Raw genomic sequence first — 24004 nt, forward strand, 5'->3', positions numbered from 1 at the left:
AGGCACCACCTCCCAGAATTCCCACCACCTCTGCCCACCCCGTGGTCACTGAAAATAAACTCGGTGAATTAAAGTGCATGCCTCTTCTCTCACAAAATCCTCACCGTCCCTGAGGGTGGAGGACCCCCAGGCTGGCGTTCCTCACTACGTGTCTACTTCACGTGTCTCCATGTGTCCCCGTAACAGGGAGGTTCTGGTGCTGGGACACCTATTGTCTCCCCACTGGACACTGAATCTCAGGGCAGCGTCTGGGGTTGGTGTGAGACCTCATGAGCAGGGAAGGGACGCCCGTCATTTGGATTCTCAGGAAGTGAGGACAGTCAGCCTCCCACATCTCCTGTGTCGCTGAGTCCAACCCTTGGCCAGACCAACCTCCACAGACAGCCACAGCCTGTGATTCAACAAGTTTGACCAGAGGAAACATATTTCACTTTGCAGAAAATGACCCTCCAAGGGGAAGAACATCCACAGGGAGGCAAGAGACAGGGCTAGGGCCCTGCGTGGAGTGTGAATTTGGGTGAGGCTCTCACCCTCCCTGGTCCAGGGTCCCCAGGATTGGACGTGGGTGGAGGATGGTTGACTATAGGGCCTGTCCCAGTCCCCACAGTGTCTGGGGTGAACTTCCTCCTCTGAGGAGGGTCACTGTTCTGCCCCCACCCTCAGCTTCCTGTTGGAGCCTCCTCTAAATCTTGAACTTTTAGTTTCTGAGAGAGAACCCTGAGAAACAACTTTTGTCGGGAAATTTGGCGTCTCCAACCCCAGACATGCTGCTGCTGCTGCTGCTGCTGATGGCCATGCTCTGGTGGAGGGAGGGGGCTGAGGGCCATAGAGAGCCCTGGAAATATTACCAGACTTACCAGCTGCAAGTACAGAGGACGGTGGAGGTGCCGGAGGGTCTGTGTGTGCGAGTACCCTGCTCCTTCTCTTATCCCAAGGATGGCTGGACTGAATCTACCCCAGCTCATGGCTACTGGTTCTGGGAAGGGGCCAAAACGAACCAGGACGCTCCTGTGGCCACAGATGACCCAGATAGAAAAGTGCAGGAGGAGACCCAGGGCCGATTCCACCTCCTTGGGAGCCCCCATACCTACAACTGCTCCCTGGACATCAGAGATGCCAGGAGGACGGACAACAGAACATACTTTTATCGAGTTGAGAGAGGAAAAGCAAAATGGAATTACATAGAAGACTATCTCTCTGTGCATGTGATAGGTAAGGAGAGGGCTCCAGGAGAGGCCTCAGCGGAAGTACTGGGATAAGACCTCACTCCTGGGAGGTGTTGGGGGTAAAGAGTGTCAGAGTTTAGAGAGAGGAGTTGGACCAAAGCTGGAGGCTTTTCTCAGGACTGCACCTCAGACCCTTCATCCTGATCCCCACATCTCCCTCTCTCCCGCCAGCCCTGACCCACTTACCTGACATTCTCATCCCGGAGACCCTGCATTCTGGGCACCCCACGAATCTGACTTGCTCTGTGCCCTGGGCCTGTGAGCAGGGGACACCCCCCATCTTCTCCTGGATGACATCAGCCGTCACCACCTTGGGCCCCAGGACCCGACGCTCCTCGGTTCTCACCCTCACCCCACGGCCTCAGGACCATGGCACCAGCCTCGCATGTCAGGTTAACTTGCCTGGGGCTGGAGTGACCAGGACAAGGACTGTCCTCCTCGACGTGTCCTGTGAGTGCTGGGCCAGGATGCCCCATTCCTGATGTGATCCTGAGGGCAGTGGGGATGGAGGTATGATGGCCTCAGACACTGGTGTGGGGTCGCAGAATCCAGGCTGGGAGGGGGTCAGGAGGTGGCCCGCCTCTATCCTTCCCCCATATTTGCAGCTCCTGGGGACAAGGGCCCATGTCTACCCAGCCCTCAACACCGACGAGTGTCTTTCTCTCCCAGACCCTCCGCAGAACTTGACCGTAACCATCTTCCTTGGAAACAGCACAGGTAGGAAGGAGCCCCCTCCCGGGCTGTAGGGAGCAGGACCTCTTCCAGCTCAGGGCAAGGCCAGGTCCCTGCCTCACCCTGGATTCACCCCAGTGACCGGCTTGTGGGTGAACCCAGTGGTCCCTCCCATCCTTAGCCCCCATGGCCTCTGAGAAGCTGTCCCCATCGGCCCCTCACTGCCCTCAGCCTTCTCCAATCCCCTCAGCTCCACAAGGGAAAAAGGGCAATTCACATGGCAGATCCCACCTCTGGAGACCCCTAATCATCAGTCTTTTGGTGACTGTTCCAGCCTTGTCTTTTTATTTTCTCCAACAATTGCTTACTTAAGTACCTTTGAATAGGTAATATATTCACACGGTCCAAAATTCATAACGTACAGCAGAGTCTGTCCTCCTGATGCCCAGTCCCCTATAGGGAAGAGATCAGTGTCCATACAATGCTCTGAGCCTTGGTTTATTCACATAAAGGATCTAAGTTGTCCTTTGATATCAGTAGCCCAGTTGTCCTCATTCTTCCCCACGACTGTGCAGTATTCCATCGTCTGGATGGATTCTGAGTTTGCACGCATCTTCTGTTAATGGAAAATCATGACATTAATTTTATTCTACTGGCAGAAACACTGCAATGAACAAGCCTGTGTCTCCTTTCGCAAACATGTCTGTGGGAAAGATTCCTATAAGCAAAATATAGCTGCTTCCTATATTCTTTCCAATTTCAAGAGATTTCACCAAGTGGTTCTTTTCAGAGGGAGAATAAGTTTACATTCCCACCCGTGAGGGATGAAAGTGTGTGTTTTCCTGAACTTCCGCTTACATCTCTGTGTCTGTCCTCATCCAGTCTCTGTCTGTATCCTTCCTCTTTATCTCCACCTCTTTGTGGCTCTGACCCTCTCTCTCTTCTTCCCAGCACCCACAACCCTGGAGAATGGCTCATCTCTTTCAGTCCAGGAGGGCCAGTCCCTGCGCCTGGTCTGTGTTGCTGACAGCAACCCCCCTGCCAGGCTGAGCTGGGCCCGTGGGAGCCAGACCCTGAGCCCCTCACAGTCCTTGAACCTCGGGGTCCTGGAGCTGCCCCAGGTGGAGTCAAGTCACGAAGGCAAATTCACCTGCCAAGCTCAGCACCCTCAGGGCTCCCTGCACATCTCCCTGAGCCTCTCTGTGCAGAGTGAGTGCACCGGCGGGTTGGGAGGAGGGCTGGAGGAGGAGACAACACCCACCCTCACAGTCCACTGAGCAGCCCCCTGAGCTTCAACAGAGCTCAACTCTGGTCTGTGCTCTGCTGTGAGGCCTGAATTTTCCTGGACTCAGAGTGTCACTGTCCACTTCCTTCCAGGCCAGGGGTGTGGCGTGGGGTGAGGGCTGGGAGGGAAAGGCCAGCGAAAGAGGTGGGTGTTGGAGGAGAGGGGCTGGGGCCTGGACAGGTGTGTCTGGGGACACGAGGCCCTTTCTTTGCAGGTTGAACAAGTCTCAGGAGAGTGAGGCTTTTACCATGGGCACAAAATTTAAGGAGAAGCCAAAAAATCCTCCAGAATCAAAAGGAGCAATATTACAATGCAATAGTTTTTAAAAAATAAAATGAATGCAAAATAAATGCCATGATGAACAAAATATCACCATTTTAAATAAAGTCAGGCTGCAAACCTGCTCTTGTATGCCTCACTCTCCTCACTCTAACCCTGCCCCTCCACCTGCCCCCAGTTCCATGACCCTTTTTTTGCATCTGGCAAAGTGGCCTCAACACAGAAGTCTAGGGACCTACGTGGAGTGGGAGAAGAAGAGACCGAGTTCCCATAAGGGAATCACCAATAATCCAATCTGTCTGCAGGAAAAGCGTGTCCTTCATCAGGAGCGGCACTGGGGGCCATCAGTGGAGCAGGTGCTACAGCCCTGCTCTTCCTGTCCTTCTGCATCATCGTCATCATGTGAGCAGTGACCCTGGGGAGGGAGGGAGAGCCCTGGGGTGGGAAGGGCAGGCAGCCATGGAATCCCTGAGCCCAGAGCCAGAGGGACCTGGGTGGGTCAAGAGCCTGAAGCAAGGGCAGGAGGAGGTCCCTGGCACCTGGGCCAGTCTGTCATAAGCCCTTGGCCCCACTGCCCAGGATGGGGGAGCCTGTACTCTCAACCTTGAGGTCTCTGGGTCAAAACCACTCCTTTTCTACCTCAGTCACCCATCCTGCCCCTTCAGAGAGAACAGAGGAGGGGGTCAGTCTGCCCACTGCACCCTGAGCTGCTCTGACAGAAAGTCTCTCTGGTCTCTTCACTCAGAGTGAGGCGCCACAAGAAGAAGGCAACAAGGCCAGCAGCAGGCGTGGGGGACATGGCCATGGAGGGTACCATCGCTGTCACCAGCTCAGTCTGTCAGGTGTGTGACCTGGGCATCTCCCCATCCAGCATCCTGCATGGATACCTCCTCCAAGATGGTGCCCTGCATTTGATTGTCCTACTCAGCATGGCCAAAGATGCATTCCTCATCACCTCCTCTTCATCCTCCCATGCTGGATTACCCATCTTGATGACAGCAGGACAGTTTTCTCCTCTTTCCTTCAGGCCAGGTGCAGAGGAGGCACCTTCTCTCTATCCTCCTTTTCTTTTGCCACAGCCAAAAATTGACCACATCTTGTCCATTTTTCTTTCTACGAGCAGCAAGCATCAGTCTCCCTCTCTCCATCTTGACTCCTGTCATTGCAGAGGCTTCAGGATCTCTTTCTTGGACCCCTCATTTCTCTGTCTTTCACCTCCTTTGCCCTACACAGAGCGACCGTCTAGAAGTCACCGTTGTCCAGCTGCTCTGCGTTTGAATATATGTTCGCCCCCATTGTCTAGAGCAGAGGCTGGCAAAATTCTTCTAACAAGGGTCAGATGGTAGACATTTTTAGCTTTGTTGGCCTGACACTCTCTGTTACAGCAACTCAACTCTGATTTGCAGTGTGAAAGCAGCCAGAGACTATATGTAAATAACTGAGTGAGGCTGTGTTCCAATAAAACTTTATTTACAAACACAGACAGTGGGCTGGACTTGACCCACGGGCTGTAGTTTGCTGACCTCTGACCTAGAGAATGAAGCTCAAACTCCTCATCCTTGAGCCCTGCGTCTTCCAGCCTCTCAGTTCCTACCTCTCCAGAAGGGCTGGGGTTTGGGTGAGGAGAGTGAGGCACTCTCCTCAGATGCAAAACTTGAGGGGATACCAGAAACCTCAGCAACTGAGATAAATAATATTTTAGTACACTATTTTAAAAAAATCACAAGTAATGAAAAAAATCCATGATAAGCAAAATATCAAAAATCTAACTAATGGTAGAATCAGTAGAGTGAAGTTAGTTAATAGTTATTTAAAATCATTTCTCCATCATAGGAAAAGCAGAGGCAGAGAAGAATGTTTTGAAAATATTTTCTCTGCTTTCATTTCCAGTAAAGTCAGGAAAGCAAAATTATAATAAATTCTGGTTTGGGTATACACAAACCCTTTAATATCTTAAACTTAAACTTTAATCTTAAATCATGTTTCAAATTTTCAGTAATATTTCTATTATTTTAATGTTCTGGAAAAAGTGATCACTAAAATTAAAAACACATATATAGGAGGACACAGTTTTTCTTCTGGCTCAGGTTCCAACTGGTTCAGAAGGGCACTCTAACCAATCCTAGCTTATTGAAATTTTTGATATTCTGTTTTCCATAAGATCTTTTTACATTCATTTTGATTTTAAAAATATTGCATGAAAATCTCATTTATACCAGTTACCAAGGTTTTGGCTCCCCTTTTAGATTTGCATTGTGAATGACTGCCTCCCTTGCCTCACCCTGATCCCCGCCCTGCGGTCCAGTTCTCTTCCGACCACTCCTCCCGCCTCCCGTCTTTTCTCCACCCACACTGGACTTTTCATCATCATCAAGCAGAGCAAAGTTACTTCTGCCTCTGGGTCTTTGCACGGGCTGTTCCTCCCTCCTCTCTTACTCTCCCCTCCCCTTTTGGTTAGGGAGCAACTAGGAATGAGGCTGCCAGTGAGGTCGACAGACCAGGAAAGTGTGATATCTTGTAGTTAAGTAGAGAAGGGCTTTCATTCAGGGAAGACATGCAACAGAGTCACCTGCTGCTGCAGAGTCCAGAGAGGTGAGGACTGAAGATGGCCATTTGGATTTCACTAGCAGAGGTCACTGGTGTGCTGGATAATAGCAGTGTGGGGAAGTGGTTGTGTGTGTGTATGAATCTTAATCTGGATAATCAAGAGAGACTTGGAGGAGCACAAACGTTAACAATTCTGGTGAAGCGTTCTCTTGTCAAGGGAGCAGCAAAGAAGGATGCTCCCCAGGCAGCACCTGTCATTCTCGACTGTGTGAGTCTGTATTAGCTTCGTGTTCCCACTGTAATGAATTAACACAAATTTAGTGGCTTCCAGAAACATAAATTTATCATCTTACAGTTCTGGAGGTCACAAGTCCAAAATGGGTTTCACTGGGCTGAAATGAAGGCGTTGGCAGGCAGGGCTGCGTTTCTTCTGGAGGCTCCAGGGGAAAATGCATTTTTTTGCCTTTTCCAGCCTCTAGAGGGCGCCTGCATTCCATGGTTCATGGCTCCTTCCCCCATCTTCAAGGCCAGAACCACAGTATCTTCAGATCTCTCTTTGCCTCCTTCCTTCCCTTGTCAAGACCCTTGTGATTACATTGGGCCCACCCAAATAATCCAGGAGGATGTCCCAATCTCAATATTCTTAACTTAACTCCATCTTGAAAGTCCTTTTTTTCATGTGAGCAACACATTCACAGGTTCCAGGAGATTAGGGCATGCACATCCTGCAGGGATGTCATTCTGCCTACCACAGGGCTGTAACTTCTTTGACTGACTTGTCCTCCCACGAAACTCTTCCCATGGGCAGGTGCCATGCCTGAATCAAGGCCCTGAAACCATCTCATTTACTGTGTTCCTGTCTATCATATCTTGATTCACGATTAGAGATTTGTTTAACTCACTTTCTTCTGCCTCCTTCAAATAAAGAATAAGCTGCAAGAGGTCAGGGCCTGTGTCTTCTGTGTCCATCACAGTATGTCTAGCACCCAGCTCAGGGCCTCACACACAGGGGCCCTCAGGCTGTGGGGTTAGAAAGAACTGGTTTGGATGCTGGTTTCACCAGCGACTTTGAGCATAGTGCTTACTTGGTTCAACCTCAGCTTTAATATTTATAAAATGGAGACAATAATAATATCTTCCTTATGAGGTTGTTGTAGGAAGTTAATGAGATTAGCAAGCGCCAAATAATGTGCTCACTAAGTATTGAATATTTAAAGAAAGCATGAATCAAGGAGATCTCGACAAAAATGTGTATGGGATGGATGGATGAGGGAATTCATGGGCCTCCCTCCTGGACACTTTCTGCTTGATCCTGTGCCTCACGTTCTGTTCTGACTCCCTTCTCTCTCCCTCCACTCAGGGTTCTGTGATTGAATCCCGGGCAGGCAGCGTCTCAAAACACCCTCCCCCAGAGGTGGCTGCCCCCTACTCAGGGGAGGAAGAAGAGCTATTTTATGCAAACCTCAGCTTTCTTGGGATGAAGCCTCAGGACCCGCAGGAACAGGAGGCCACTGGTGGTGAGTACTCCGAGATCAAGATCCACAAGTGAGCAGTTGCAGAGCCCCTGCCCTGGCTTCAGAGACCACGGTCCTTGAGGCCAAAGAAAAAAATCACAGACTGATGCCTGCAGATTTAAATGCCCGCTAAATGGTGTAAACAGCAGAGCCTTTGGAACTAAAGAGTTTTGAATTAGAATCCACACTCTCCACCTTTACTAAGTAAGTGACAGACCAACCCTCTCTCTGTGTCTCGGTTTCTTGTTCTGTGAAACACGCATGAGAAGCTCTACCTGGAAGTCTGTAGTGAGAATTCTGGGAGTAAAGTCCTATCAGAGCACCTGCCACAAAGTGGATGCAGAACACATGCTGGATCCCTGTGATTTGGACAGAGGGATCTGCTGGGGATCTCTCCTGACTCAGGAGAGGACTAGCATCAGACCTCAGACCTTGCATCCTGAGGTCCCTCCTGCTGAAATGTCCTCCCGCTGGACCTTCATCTGCTTCTGTCCTTGAGAGCCGAGCTCAAGAGGCAGACTCTGGGTTGAGATGGGAAAGTCAAACAGCAGCTCATCATCACAACCTGTGGAGACGAACCAAACCAGTGAGGAAGGTTCCCAAATGGTCACATGACCATCTGATGAATGAAACTGCATGATCCCAAAATCCTCTACAGCACCCACCCAAAGAAAGGAATGCATCACAGCAGCCACTGCATAGAGTAGCCTGATGGAAAGAAATCAAAGGATTGATGGGGCATTAAAAATTCCCTGTAAATGGACCCCAGCCCATTTATAACAGCACCAAAACCCATAAAGTACTAAGGAAAGCTTTTTTATTTAAATATGCAATGCTTCTGAAAAATACAGAATATTGCTGACAGAAGTTAAGGGAGATTCAAATGAATGAAGAAATATAACGTGTTCATGGATTGGAAGACAGAATATTGCTAACATGCCAGTTTTGTCCACACTGATTTAAAATAATACCAGTCAACAAACATATATATATGGATGTAAATAAGCTTATATCTGGATGTATAAGCATATATATGTGTGTGTGTGTGTACATACATAATTTGACAATTTGATTCTAAAATGTATGGAAATGTAAAGACCTAAAATAGCGAAATATTCCCAAAAATAAGAACACAGTTGGAGAAGTCAGACTTTACTATAAAGTGGAGTAATCAAGAGTGTGGTGTGGCAGAACAGAGTCCATAAATAGACCAGCACATTACACATGGTGCACTGAGCAGCACCCATTCTATTCAACTGGGAAAAGGACGACTTCTTGACAAATGTGGTCGAAAAAATGGATCAAGGCTTGGAAAAAACTGATCTTATAAATTATATAATTGGTTTATGTAATTGGAATCATGCGGTATATACTCATGTGGTTTGTTCACTCTGTGTTGCCTTTTTTTTCAGATTCCTCAATGCTGTTGTGCATTTCAGTATTTTGTTCCTTTATTGCTGAGTAGTATTCAATGTATCACAACTTTTTTACCCATTTTTCTGTTCATGCACATTTGGTTTCTTTCCAGTATTTCATGATTATGAATAAAGCTTCTGTGAACATAATTGTACAAGATTGTGTCCAGATGTGTTTTCATTCCTCTCAATTGTTGGGAAGTAGGGCTTGGGGGGAGACAGTGAGGTCAGAGTTACATGTTGGGAGCATGAGGGTCTCTGGGACATCCTCATGGAGACCAAAATCCAGCAGGCAGCTAGAAAGATGGATGGTCTGGAGCTCAGGAGGAAGGCGGGGACAGGAGATGGACAGTGGGGACATCAGGGGACTCAACGGTCCCGATAATGAACACTGGCTGTATTTTTGTGTACTTTGTACACCAAGAAAAATGTCTGACAATAATAAGCTCCCAATAGATATTTTAGAAGTTAAAAAATGTGATGCTGTTGCTTGCAAACTCTCTATCTCCAGCCCAGGTCTTTGTTCCAACCCCAGCATTTTCATAACTGTCCTGATGTTTCCTACAATAGCACCTTCAATGTTCCCCACCCTACTAGATGGTGAGCCCATGGGGGCAAAGACTGGGTTTATTTTGACTCTCAGAGCAGTTCAGAAAATTTTGTGGTTAAGATGAGTCCCAGAGAAAGCTCTGAGTCAGGTCAATCGGTCCCCAGGAGGCAAAGACAATTAAATTCAGAATCTACCACTTTCATAGCCAGCAGGAAGCGAGGCTGCTCTTGTCCTGGAGGGAGACATGACGTCATCCCTGAAGGTTGCTCTGCAAACGCAGCCCTGAGAACTCGGCCAGGGGAGGAGCAGTCACAGCATCATGTTTTGTTCAGCAAGACTCAGCAAGACCTGGAGGAGTAGGACGGACTCAGGAGGACTATCTTTCCCAGCAGGTGGTTTTGCTCTTCTTTAATGATGTGGAAGACCTCAGAATCTTCTCATAAATTTCTCCTTTACTGGGATCAACTAAGGATTCTGTCGCTTATGATCAACATATTGCTTTATAAGCCTGGAGCATTTGGCCGGTTCCTCCTCAGAAAACTAGGAGGATGTGGTGAATAGAGAAACCCCATATTGACATTTCACAACTCTATATTCTCATTTCATGCTTCGTTTGAGGAAGTTGAGAAGGAGATGACTGGAGAGAAGTGACACTGTGGGAAAATAAATCTTCATTTTTTGGTCATATATCCTTGCACTTTCTTCCTACTAACAGCCAGACTTTGGTTACTTCTCCCAACTCCTCCAGGGGCCTCAAAGGACCTGGATCCTACAGTGTGGGATTCTTGTGTGAGCTTCATCTGTTAATGACGTTCAGGCGGGAAACTGGCTGAGCAATACTATTCTAGAGAAGATGAGGGGGCAGACAACTGAAAAGTTCTAATCAGGAGTGTGAGCTCTACTGATCTTTGTTCTGGAAAGTTTATCCAGTTACCAAATGAGAAAGAACTGGAAAACCTGATCATCTCCAAAGGCAACGATGTTACAGCACTTTCACTCAAGATAATATGGAAACAAAATAAGTGACCAATCTCATTTGAGAGATTAACTAAATATAGCACATATCCTCTTAAAAAAACATGAGAATGAAATTTAGGAGGCTAGAAATTACCCAGAAAAATAAATAAAATGGAATGACATAAAATCACACCTCCTATAAGATCAAGATGAGAGAAAAAACAAGTGTCCTGAATAAAGAGAAGGCAGCATACCAAGATGGTAATCAAATGTTGTTGGCTCTGGGGAGGGGGACCCGGTGGTGATGATGCTATAGATTGTACCGCAGGCACCATGTAACCTCACGTGTGGGATCATGCTTGGCACAGAGTAGATGTTCAACCAACATTCAAGAATGAGTGGAGGTCGACTGGCTTCTCCAAGATCTAGATCTAAACATTCTAGTTGGTAGGTATAAATTACACCTATCAAGGTCTTCTGAGAAAACATGTTTTTAACATTTTCCTGAAACATAATAGTACATTTGTTGTTAGTATCATCAAGTTGATTGTGACTTCTAGGGACTCTGTGTACAGCAGAACAGAATACCTGCCAGCTGCTTTTGCATCATCCTTTTATTCTCTGCCACTATATAAGACAATGCTTTGCTGATTTTCATAAGGTTTTCATGCCCAATTTTTTCCTAAGTGGATAGTCATTTCCTTCTTCCTTGTTGGTGTTAGTCTGGAAGTTCCACTGAAAACTATCCACCATGGGTGACCCTGCTGGTATTTGAAATAACAGTGGCATAGCTTTCAGCTTCACAGCAACATGCAGCTGCCACAATATGACAACTCACAGACAGATGGTGTGTTTCCCTGACTGGGACACAAACCTGAGGTGTGGCAGTAAGAGCACTGAATCTTAACCTCTAGAACACAAGGGCTGGCATTCAGTAAACAAGAGTTATGAATACTTCTCACTAGTATAATAATTACTTTTTGAAATTGCTGGCCCCTCCCCCATGAGTTCCTGTCACTCATTTCTCAACCTCTCTACATACGGCCCAATACTCTCCTGGAATCGTTCTCTTTTCAGGTCCCCATTGGTCTCTTCAATCTTAGGCCTAATAGTCTTTCTTATAGCTTCACTGTCCTTAGTTCCCTTAGGCAATTAGTGACAGCCAGACATACAAAAGCGTCCCTAACGGTGGATTCGGAACCAAAGAGAAGTATAAGAGAACCTCAGCCCACTGAAGAGAGGTTCTTCTTACCCTCAGATCCTTTTCTTGTAGGCAGGCCATATGTTCTCACCACCCCAGGTTATATGGCTGTCTTTCTGGCTTAAGTCTTAGATCCCATGCTTGAGGGGTCAGACCCCTCTCAGACTGGGCAACTTGGGAGCTCAGAATCTGGCCGTAGTTCAGCATCGTGGACAGCATCATCTCCTTGCCTGAAGCTCACCAGGTCTACAGTCTGTCTTGGGAAGACAGACATCCCCTTGTGTGCTGAGCCACCTTCATTGCATGACAGGCAAATTAGTTCAATATAAGGCTTGATGGAGGGATTTGTTCACTATAACACAGTAAATAAAGGATCTGGGCAAACAACTCATTTTTAGGTCATCACCCCACAATCATGGCCATTGGTATCAACTACCCTGAAGCGTGAGGTTCCTGGAGCTTGTGCAATCACAGAAACCATCCAGCTCAATGTCTCCTGTGAGTGTGGGGCCAGGACTCCCAGCACCCTGAGTGCCATAGGGAGTCCAATGAGAGTTCAGGGCTTGGGATAGTCAGTGCCTGGCTCCTGGGGGCCAGAAGGAGGAGAGGGTTAAATAAACAAATTAGAGATTTTGGTCTGGTGTAAAAAATGGCTGATACCTAACACTCCTTCCACCTGCCCTACCTCCAGAAGAGAGAGTTGAGTCAGACTTCTATTTACCATAATGTCAGGGTGGGTCATATGGGTCAACCTGTCTGTTGAAAACATTAAAATTTGACAGTTGGACCTACAATCCAGACAAGGTGGCATTGACCCATTGTTCCCTGCTTCTCCCCTCTATGCACAAAACCATAAATCCTGTAAATGGTGCGAGACACAACCAAATGAGAATTCTGAAAGGTGATAAGAAGAAGGTGAGCTGGTTTAGGATGCCAGGACTGGAGGAACAATACGGAGGCAGGACATCTCGGTCCCCCAGCTCACAGAGTAAGGACACTCAGACTGAGCATTTCCCAAATCCTGGCCAAGAAACACAAGACAGCTAAGGAGTCTCATGCCTCTACTGATGGAAGGGGAGCCCCTCTGACTATTTCAGGCGAGTCCTACACCACCAGCAGCGGGGATCCATTGGAGCCAGAAACAAGTGTCCAAGAAGCACTTACCTTCTCCATCAGGCCTGAGACAGACCTCTCCTTCCAGGTGCAGTGAGACAGGTGGAGAGAACGGGAGAAAGGGATCCAAGTGTAGTGTCTGATATTTCTGACCCTGATACTCCATTTTCTCCTTTGTCAAATGTGACATTCCTCCTCACATTCAGAGTTTGTTTTTGTTTTTTTAATTGTGAGGTTGGCATAAAGTAAGTTATTTCAAGGAGCGAGACAGAGGCCAGTAAACAGAAAACCTCAGCAATAACTTCCCACTGCCCCTGTGGCTCAGCCAGTGTGGCAGACAGACATCATCCACAGAAGGGACAGTGCCTGAGAGTGAACAGGAGTGGTGGGAAAGGGAGGAGAGAGAGGAGAGCTGCACCGCCCACATCTGTCTGCTCCTCCCTGGCTCCATCCATCTCCATCTCTTTGTCTTCCTGGCACCAAACTGGGACCTTAAGTGTCTGCTAAGGCCCTTCTGTAGAGGTGAGAGGTACAGGAGCTCCAATCAGGACCCTGTTTCAGCACCACGGACAGCATCAGCTCTGCGCCTCCTGGATCGCCTCAGGCTCCCGAGCGCCTCCTGGTGGATCGAGCCTTCTGGGCGGCCAACCATTTACCAGCCACCAATACAGCGTGGGAGGAGCTTGGGGAAGGATTTGGTAACACCCTAGGTCAATGATGCCGGTCAGGGGTATGAAGGACCTTCCAGGGTGTGCTGCCATCCTCAGATTTGTGCTGTTCATCCCCTACAGGTGTTAACTAGGGACTGAGTGCTGTCTTGAGGTGAGGACGATTTACAGGGTTTTCCCCCGTAATTAGATGGAATAACAAAGCCGGTCTCATGGCATCATTGATAAGAAAGCATTAATCACTCACAGAGGGGGTCACTATGGTTTTATACAGCTGTTGGAAGACCTCAAGAGAGATAAAAATTCCTTTTAATTTTGTAGCTGTCCCCCTATCCAGCCTGAACAACTGCAGGAATGCTTTCTGTCTTTCTCCATCGGAGCTGATTTTCACTTTCAGTCTGGGACAGGTTTTTCCTCTTTCCTCGTTTTCTCACATTTCTGTCTGGAATCTTCTGGTCTCTTGCTAGGTGATTTCAACCACTGCAGGGCTCCCACCCCAACTCTGCCCAGATGCTTCCTGCAATTACTGGTTCAGGCTGTCCTGAGCCCCAGAGTCATAAAGTGACAGGAAGTCTGGGTCCTGATAGGGCTGGAAACAGGAAGTTCATGCTCTCCCGAAATTCCCCTGACGTGTGGCCCGCTATTGGTCCTGAGCCTGCTCAGGTGTTCCCGGGGGGGGCTGGCTTTCTCCTCCCCTATGGCCTCTCCAGGATCTGCTACATCAGATAATCAGAGTCCTCCTCAGGTAACCCCTTATCTGAGTCCTCCAACACCAGAACATTGTTCACCAGCTCATCACCCCCAAAGCCTGCATTCTACAGGACTCTGACCTCACTCCTGTTTTTTCATGGCAGGGTTGGGGCCTCTTAAAGGGGGCGATGAGAAAAACTTCAGCCCCTTTGCATCTCTGGAAAGGGAAAGATCCTGCATACGGGAAGTTGAAAGGAAGGGCCAGACACGGGGACACCGTGATCATCGTCTCCCAAACCTCTCTCCCCACCCCCAACCCACTCTGCGCATTAGGGAAGCACCTTGCTGAGCAGCCCTGACCCTACATAGAAAAAGAAACAAGTAAACTTGTTCACCTCTCACTTGTGGGCTCCCAAACTGTTCCCTGTGGTTGTGAGTGAGGAGATGGAGGGAGAGGAAAGATACGCACACGTAAGTTTCTTTACCAAAATTAAAGCAATGTTTTATGCAAGAGTCTGCTACTTGTGTATTGACCTGATGTAGATTTGGGAAGCCTATCATTCGGCACATATCCATCACCTACTATGTACCTTATCATTACTGTGTGCAAAGCAAATCTACAGTGCTTGTGAGAGATGCACATTCTTGCCTCCCAGGACTCACTTTCTATATTTGGAACTTAAGTACACAGTTAAGGAGACTCGTCTCCTCACCTGCTCTCTGCCCAATTCCAGTCTGTTCTCCAAGGAAGAAGCCAGAGTGAATGCTAAAAACCAATGGTTCCCTTTTCTGCTTCTATCTCTCCAGTGGCTCCCACTTGCTCAAATGGAAATAGCCAAAAGCCTTTAAGATGAGCCCAGGTGTTACATGGTTCATCTTGTTTGGCCCACGGAGACCTGTATCTAATGCCTAGAAGACTCTACAAACCAAAAAGCCAACACATGCTCGGAAGCACACACAAATTTGTCTATTTATTCTATTGAAGGATGATTTTTTAAAAGGTAAAATATTGACTCATATAGATATAAATTTAACATGTGTTAAAGATTTTCTTATTATGGTATAAAGACACATAACATGAGATCTACACTCTTCACCAATTAAGTTTACAGTATTGTTTACCGTAGGCACTGTGTTGCACAGCAGATCTCTAGAACTTTTTCCTCTTCCACGACTGAAATTTATACCCATTGAATGGCAACTCCCCATTTTATTTAACTCATTAATGGGAGAACCAGGCAGAAATGGAAGAAGCACAGATTTATACGGAGTAAAGGGATGTAGAAATGAATTTGTGAGTTTATGTGAAACCCCACCTGGAAAGTAGGAGTTGTAATTCTCCAAGGACCACACCAGCTCCAAAGCATGTGGGTTTCAAGTTCCTCTTCTGAGGTCAGTCACCTTTCTGACCTCAGTCTGGGCTTCCTGCTGGGGCTTCCTCCTAGTCCTGTGACACCGAGGTCCTGTGGCTCGTCCTCAAAGATGCCGCTGCTGCTGTTGCTCCCTCTGCTGTGGGCAGGTGAGTGGGTTGAGGGGAGAGGGAGTAGGTGGGGCAGGGGACCAAGCTGACCGTCATTTCCCCACAGGGTCCCAGGCTCAGCATGGGAGATTCTGGCTGCAAGTGCAGGGGTCTGCGACGGTGCAGGAGGGCCTGTGCGTCCGTGTGCCCTGCACTATCTTCTATCCTCAAGTCAATGACAGTAACACTGACCCAGTTTATGGCTACTGGTTCCGAGAAGGGGCAAGTCCACACCAGGAAGCTCCTGTGGCCACAAACAACCCAGATCGTGAAGTGCAGGAGGAGACTCAGGGCCGATTCCACCTTCTTGGAAACCCCCAGATCTATGACTGCTCCCTGGACATCAGAGACACCAGGAGGAGTGACTCTGGGACATACTTCTTTCGGGTGGAGAGAGGGTCTTTTCTGAGATACAATTACAGACAGAACCAGCTCTCTGTGCATGTGACAGGTAAGGAATGGGGACAAGGAGAGGATACATGGATGGGTTCTGTGGGCCTCCAGGGAAGCACTGGGAGGGGATTCCTTGCTCTTCATCCTGGGAGGGACCCAGAAGGACCTGGGAGGGCAGGATGCTGAGGCTGACCAGGGAGGAGATGGCTGGCCTGGGGTAGAGGTTGACCTTAGGCTCATACTTGGGGTCCCCGCCTCCAGGCCTGGTCTCTGTCTCTTTCCTCCTCAGCTCTGACAGAGACACCTGACATCTACATCCAGGAGACCCTAGAAGCTGGCCACCCCAAGAACATTACTTGTACTGTGCCATGGGCCTGTGAGAGGGGGACGCCCCCCACCTTCTCCTGGATGGGGGTCGCCCTCACCTCCATGGGCTCCAAGACTCCCCACTCCTCAGTGCTTACCCTCACCCCAGAGCCCCAGGACCACGGCACCAACCTCGCCTGTCAAGTGACATTCCCTGGAGCTGGTGTGAGCACGGAGAGGACCGTCCAGCTCAACGTGTCCTGTGAGTGCCAGACCAGGATGGCCAGGTCCCTGAGGGCAATTACTATGGTGGAAGGGGAGGCAGAGCCTGTGATAGTGGGTGCTGGGTGCTGGGTTCTGCAAGCTGGCTCTGGGGAGGAAGGAAAGAGGACATCCAACTCCACCCACTTCCTATTTCTAAAGTTCTGGGGGAAAAGGCCCATCACCCACCTTCCTGCCTTTGAAAAGGGAACAATATGTCTGTGTGTCCTGATGTGCTCCTGAACCCGACCTCCAGCGTGTTCCGGAAAGAAAGCACAAGTAGGGCGAACCTCTACTATCTGGGGGCTGTGGTGGAAGTAGGGTCTGTCTCCTCCCTTCAGAGCAGAGGTGGGGTTCAGAACTCAGATGGGAGAAAGGCTCAGGCCAGGTGTGGGCACAGCAGAGGTGGGAAGCCCCCACTCGATCATCAGCTCACACACTGGCTTCCCGCCTCCACTGACCCTGCTCTCAGGGGTTTGCACATCCAAGGTTGTACTGTCCCCATGCAAGGGATGCATCCTCGTCCCAAAGCCAGCCCTCATTCTCCTTAGGATCTGGACCCCACCTACTCCTCCAGCCTCCCTGGATCATTTTAATGTTAGTGTTAAAATAGGAAGCATAAAAAATGTCTTAGCTGCTCAGCATGCCATAACAAATTACCCCAGACTGCATGGCTTAAACAACAGGAATTTATTTCTCATACTTCTGGAGGCTGGAAGTCCAAGATCAAGGTGTCAGCCATCAGGTTCCTGGTGAGGACTCTCTTCCTGCTTTGTAGATGGCCGCCTTCTGGCTGTGTCCTCACAGGGCTGAGAGAGCCAGCTCTCTGGTGTCTCTTCTTATAAGGGCACTAATGTCATCATGAGAGCCCCACTCTCATGACCTCATCTGACCCCAATCACCTCCCAAAGATCCCTCCAGATATCTTCAAAGACCATCACACTGGGGGTTGGGGCTTTGATACATGAATTAGGGGGAACACAATTCAGTCCCTAGGAAGATTTAGTAGGAATAAAAGAGTATTCAGAACGCTGTGTACCTCCCTCTTGGTTATCTTCCCAAATACAACCTATGGATACACATTTAAACACACACACACATAGGTACACATCATACTATACACACTGCTCTGCATCTTTATTATCATTTTAATAAACTTTTCATGTGGAGCATTTTTAGATTTACCTGTTATGGAGAGTTTCCATAATCTCTCACCCAGCTTCCCTCATTGTTAAAATCTCACCTCATGTTTGCACATTTGTCACAACTAAGGAAGTGACATTGGTACATTTCTGTGAACTAAACTCACCTTTTTCTCACACTTAGTCTATCTTGGAGATCCTTCTGCATCAGTACACAGGAAACCTTCCTCATTCTTACTGATGGCTCCACGGTTGTCCATTTGGAAGTATATTGTACTATAAAGCACTCAATTGGTCCCCTGTTGGTGGAAAAGCTATGATGTTTCCAATATTCTGCTCAGACAAAAAATACTGCCCTGAATAACTTGTACAAACATTCTCCACGTGTGTGTGTCTGGCAGATAATTTTCTGGAGAAGAAAGTCCCGGATCAAAGGGTATGTATGTAATTTCTACAGATGCTGTCAAATCCCACTACACGGAGATTGATCCGTTCATACTCCCACCTGCAATGTGCCCCCTTCCCTGCTGAGCGTGTCCATCCTCACTCACATCCTAAGGGAATTCCCTGCTATTTTAAGTTGCAGTTGTATTTTGCGAATAGGTTGAGATCTTTCCTTGTGTTTAAGACCCACTGGTGTTTCTTTGTGATCTTTCTCTTAATTATTTGAAGAAGCTTTGTTCATCTTGAGGACATCAGCTGTGTGTTATTGAAAGGACTGATTTCTAGCCTGTTGATGACCTTTTGACTTAGCATATAGTGATTTTTCCAGGAAAAAAACATGCATTTTTCTGCTGTGTTGCACGTAGTGGTGTAATGGTGTTGGCTCTGACTGTTTGGCAAGAACTAATTGTGTCCATCTTTTCCCAAGTCCGGGGTCAGTGACCTCAAATTGGGTGCATGAAATTGGGCAGGATGGGAATATTTAGATCGAAGGAAATTGGCAAATGCTACAAATCAGTACACCCCCCCTTCCCCCACCATGAAGGAGCTGGCTGTTAAACATTTCCTAGCAAAACACTAGTCGCATTTATCAACATTTTCTTTCGTGACTCTGACTTTCACCTTTGAACATAGTTTCTTAAATCTCACATAATTTCTTCTACTATTTTCATACACAAACTCCTCCAAACATGCCCATTCACTTGACTCTCCCAGAACCATTTGCTTTCCATGAGCAGGGTCATTACACATCTCAGCTGTAGCTGCACCTTCTTCTTCTTTTTTTTTTTTTTACTGAGGACGTAATGGCTTATAACATGGTGTAAAATTCAGGTGTACATTATTACTTGTCAGTTTCTGTATAGACAGCGTTGTGCTCGCCAGCAATAGTCTAATTTGTATCCATCACCATGCTTATGCACCCCTTTACCCCTTTTGCCCTCTACCCACTCCCTTCCCCTCTGGTTACCACTAATCTTTCTCCTTATCCGTGTATTTATCTTCTACTTGTGAGGGAAATCACACAGTGTTTGTCTTTCTCTGTGTGGCTTATTTCACTTAACATAGTACCCTCAAGGACCGTCCATGCAAATGGCATGGTTTTGTCTCTTTTATGGATGGGTAGTATTCCATTGTATATATATACCACATCTTCTTTATCCATTCATCCATCAATGGGCACTTGGGTTGCTTCCATGTCCTGGCTATTGTGAATAATGCTGCGATGAACACAGGGATGCATGGATCTCTTTGAATTGCTGATTTCATGTTCTCTGGATAAATACCCAGTAGTGGAATAGCTGGATCAAATGACGTTTCTATTTTTAATTTATTGAGAAATCTCTATACTGTTTTCCATTGTGGGTGCACCTGTTTTCATTCCCACCAGCAGTATATGAGGGTTCCCATTTCTCCACATCCTCTGCAACATTTGTTATTGCTTATCTTGTTAATTATACCCATTCTGATGGGTGTGAGGTGGTATCTCATTGTAGTTTTGATTTGCATTTCTGTAATAATGAGTGATGTTGAGCATCTTTTCATGTGCCTGTTGACCATCTGTATATCTTCTTTGGAAAAGCGTCTGTTCATTCCCTCTGCTCACTTTTTGATCAGGCTGTTCATTTTTTCTTGTTGAGTTGTATAAGTTCTTTATATATTTTGTAAATCAACTCTTTGTCAGATATATGATCTACAAATATTTTCTCCCAGTTGATGGGTTGTCTTTTCATTTTTTTGATCCCTTCATTTGGTATGCAGAAGCTAAAAGTGTGTGTATTCAGTATAAGAGGAAACTTTTTGATTTTTGACAGTAGCAGGTAAATATTGGTGTCTATATATAATTTTTAAAAATATATATGAATTATTTTATTATTGAGGAAAATTCACTAAAACTAAAGTCACTGTTTGAGCCATTTTCAAGTGTACAGTAAGTGGCTTTTAGTACATTCACAATGTTGTACAACCATCACCAATATCTAATTCCATACATCCAACATTTTCATCACCCCGAAGAAAAACCCTGTGCCCGTGAAGCAGTCACTCTCCATACTCCCCTCCCCCAGTCCCTGCAACCACTAATCTGATTGTGTCTCTGTGGATTTGCCTATTCTGGACATTTCGTATAAGTGGCATCATACAAAATGTGGCCTTTTTTGTCTGGCTTATCTTGCTTCACAAAACATTTTGAATGTTGATCCATATAGCATGTATCAGTAATTCTTTCTTTTCTGTCTGAATGAGATTCCATTGTATGGATGTACCACATATTGTTCATCCATTGACCAGTTGATGGACATTTGGGTTGTTTCCACATTTTGGCTATTGGGAATAATGCTGCTATAAACATTGGTATACATGCTTTTGTTCAAACACATGTTCTCAGATTTGTTGAGAACTCCACTCCCAAGTACCTCCTTAGGAGTGTAACTGCTAGGTCACATGGTAATTCAATGTTCCACTTTTTGAGGAAATGCCAGACTGTTTTCCACAATGGCAGCTCCATTTTACATTTACTCTGGAAATGTATGAAGGTTCTAATTTCTCCACACCCTTACCAACATTGCTATTGTCCTTTTTTGAAAAAAATTACAGCCTGCTAGTCTGTGAAGGAGTATTTCATCAGTTTTCATTTGCATTTATGTAATGACTAATGATATTGCTAATTTTTTCGTGGACATATTGGCCATTTGTATATCTTCTTGGGAGATTTTTTTCAGGTTCTTTGCAGACTTTTTTTTTTTTGGCTGGGAAAGATTCACCATCAGCTAACATTTGTTGCCAGTCTCCCTCTCTCTTTTTTTCCATTCCTGAAAGCCCTGATACAAAGTTGTATGTTCTAGTTGCAAGTCCTTCTGGTTCTCCTATGTCAGCTGCCACCATAGCATGGCCACTGACAGATGAGTAGTGTGGTTTGACCCCCAGGCACTGAACCCGGGCTGCTGAAGCAGAGCGTGCTGAAATTTAACCACTAGGCCATCAGGGCTGGCTCTCTGCCCATCTTTTAAGTGAGTAGTTTGGTGTTCTGCTGTTGAGTTGTAAGAGTGCTGGATCCTACACTTTTATCAGATCTGTGAATTGCAAATATTTTCTCCCATTAAGTAGGTTGGCTTTTTACTTTCTCAGTAGTGTCAATCGAAGAACAAAATTTTGTCATTTTGATGAAGTCCAACTTATTCAATTTTCCTCCATCCAAATGCTGGACAGTCAGGTCGTGGGGTGGGGTGGGGTGAAGCCTGAGTGCAGGTGGTCCCATATCCGTGATGCAGGAGGGCCTGGAGGACCAATGTCCAGATCCCACTTGGAGTGGAAGGACACAGGATTGCCATGCAGCAGGTGGATCTGTTCTTGTCCCAAGTTCCTGCAGGGAGATCAAGGCCCATGACAGAAGTTGTTCTGGTGGCCATCGGGGAAGCAGCTGTGAAGATCCTGCTCCTCCTCCTCTGCCTCATCTTCCTCATGTGAGCATTGTCCCAGGATGAACAGGAGGTGTGGGGAGGGGGTGGGGCACCCGGCTGAGTCACAGACTAGTGCTGGGAAGTCCCAAATGGATCAGGAGGTGGGGCAGGCACAAAGCTTAGAGGGACGGGGGGTGGTGGTGGGGAATCCACCAGGGCAGTTATGATGCCCCGCCCACGGAGTGTCCAGGATGGGAGGTACCTGTGTTCTCCACACAGTCTGTGGAGCCAGACCTGCCCTCTCCCACATCAGTCTCACCTCCAGCCCCTGTACAAGGAAGACCGGGTGAGTCTGTTGCCAGGTGAACTTCAGTCTGACTAAACTGAAAGACTCTGGTCTCTTTTCTTAGAATGAGGTCCTACAGGAGGAAAGTGATGAGGCCTGCAGGGGGCATGGAGGATGCAAACACCACCCCGGATTAATCCCTCAGGTGAGCGACCCAGATGTCTCACCACCCAACATCCCACTGCATACCTCCCCCAGCATGGCCCCCAGAATTCCTCTGCTCAGCATGGCCAAAGTTGAGCTGCCATCTTCCTCTGCAAACCCACTTCTTTGCTGGGTTCCCTCTCACACTGATGACGCCAAGACCTCCATCTCTAAGGCCAGAAATGGGTTTTGACTACACACATTGACTTCCCTCCTCTCTCCAGAATCCAATAAAACTGTTTTGTCATCCTTCTCCCTAATCACAGCTCATGTTGCTGCCTGTCGTCTCCTCATCCTGACGCTGGTCGTTCCTGGGGGCTCATCTCTTCCCTGGGTCTCTGAACTCACCTCACCTCCTGCTTCCATCTCTCTCCTCAACTCGGGCCTCCAGATTGTTTCCAGAGACCATCATCCATGTCCTGCACAGTATGAACAGCTACGTGTCCTCTCCATGGCCAGAGACTGAGCTGAAAACACCACAGGCTGAATTTGAAGGCCTGGCCTGATCCGTCTCCGCCGGACTCTCCCCCAGATTCCTCCCTCTCTCTGCATCTGTCAATGTCTCCTCTCCCAGCTGGGCCATGGCCTCTGTGACTCTGAGACTTTGTATGTGTAGTTCCTTCTCCTGAAATGCCCTTCCTTCCTCATTCCTACCTCTCCAAGTCATGCTCATCCCTCAGGCTCATTCTTAAATGCCACCCAGTGTGTGTGCGTGCATGTGTTTGTCATTGTATAGTTCTAAGCAGAGTAACATTCAGTCATTTATGCATAGACCCATTTAACAATTGTCATTGCATACATATGACATACCAGCATTGTGCATCAGTGACACAACTTCAAAACTCACTGTCATGCAAAGGATTTGAAGATACACTTCTGCGAAGAAGACACACAAATGACCAAGGAGCACATGAAAAGATGATCAGCATCATCAGTCGTTAGAGAAATGCAAGTCAAAACTACAATGAAATACGACTTTACACCCATTAGGACAGCTTTATATATTTTTTTAAAAAAACACATAGTAACAAGTATTGGCAAAGGTGTGAACGAATTAGAACCCATGGGCATTGCCTGTGAGAATGAGAAGTGGTGCAGCCTAGTGGAAAACCCTTTGGAATCTCTTTCAAAAGTTAAACATAGAATCACCCTATGACCCAGCGCTGCCACTTCTAGATATGTACTCAAAGGACTTGAACGTATGCATTTAATGGATGCTTGTACACCAGTGTTCATAGCAGAATTATTCACAGTAGCTGTGGAACCAATGCTGGTGCCCATCAACAGAATAATGGATGAACCAAATATGGCACATGCATACAATGGAATATCATTCAGCCTTGAAGAGGAATAAGTGAAATTCTGGCACATGCTACCTCATGGATGAACCTTGAAAACAATATGATAAATGGAAGGAGACAGACACAAAAGGGCAAATATTGCGTGATTCTGCTTCTATGAGCTGCCTATGAAGACAAATTCATAGAAACAGAAAGAATAATGGTGGCTGCTCGCAACCAAGGGGCGGGGGATGGGGAGTCATTGTGTAACTGTGCAGAGTTACTGTTTGGGATGACGGAAATGTTCAGGAAATACACAGAGGTGATGGTTGCACAACATTGTGAGTGCATCTGATGTCACTGAATTGTGCCCTGTAAAACTTTTTAAATGGCCATTTTTCTTTTACAGATATTTTACCACAGTAAACAAAAGGAACAGGAAGTGTTTCTGTAATCCGGATTCTGTCAGTCATTATTGAGACAAGAATAAAAAATAAATTAAATTACAGCATGTGGGATATCAATACATGTTTGGGGGAGATTCCTCAGGGAAAGCAGCCTGTGGCATAGTGGGGTGGGTTTTCTGAAGTGGAGAGTGTGATGTGATGGAGGTGATGTTTGAACAAAGGCTTGGAGGTAAGGAGGAAGCAAGTTTTG

At 47.0% G+C, this 24004-nt stretch overlaps 2 protein-coding genes across 4 annotated transcripts; both read left to right on the forward strand.

Moving 5' to 3' along the window:
* The first annotated feature begins 674 nt into the window (after positions 1-674).
* Positions 675-9096, forward strand: LOC106822326 (sialic acid-binding Ig-like lectin 8). Its single transcript, XM_014827441.3, has 7 exons — positions 675-1212; positions 1398-1676; positions 1896-1943; positions 2850-3107; positions 3768-3864; positions 4208-4304; positions 7370-9096. Exons 1-7 carry the CDS (start codon positions 765-767, stop codon positions 7556-7558), a joined length of 1416 nt encoding a protein of 471 aa, XP_014682927.2. The 5' UTR covers positions 675-764; the 3' UTR covers positions 7559-9096.
* A 6256-nt stretch (positions 9097-15352) lies between these two features.
* On the forward strand, positions 15353-23853 carry LOC106822329 (myeloid cell surface antigen CD33-like). 3 transcript variants are annotated; one of them, XR_011498514.1, is made up of 6 exons: positions 15353-15636; positions 15704-16087; positions 16319-16597; positions 21449-21640; positions 21988-22068; positions 22334-23853. XR_011498514.1 is itself a non-coding variant. In XM_070498853.1 (6 exons), the coding sequence occupies exons 1-5, from the start codon at positions 15483-15485 to the stop codon at positions 22058-22060; spliced, it is 993 nt and encodes a 330-aa protein (XP_070354954.1). In that variant the 5' UTR covers positions 15353-15482; the 3' UTR covers positions 22061-22068; positions 22334-23853. The 3 variants fall into 3 exon arrangements, 2 of the variants coding, with proteins under 2 accessions (XP_070354954.1, XP_070354953.1); XM_070498853.1 differs by having other exon boundaries at positions 21538-21640; XM_070498852.1 differs by lacking the exons at positions 21449-21640; positions 21988-22068; positions 22334-23853 and having other exon boundaries at positions 16319-16976.
* The last annotated feature ends 151 nt before the right edge of the window (positions 23854-24004 follow it).

Source organism: Equus asinus, chromosome 26 (assembly GCF_041296235.1).
Source record: "Equus asinus isolate D_3611 breed Donkey chromosome 26, EquAss-T2T_v2, whole genome shotgun sequence".
NCBI lineage: Eukaryota > Metazoa > Chordata > Mammalia > Perissodactyla > Equidae > Equus > Equus asinus.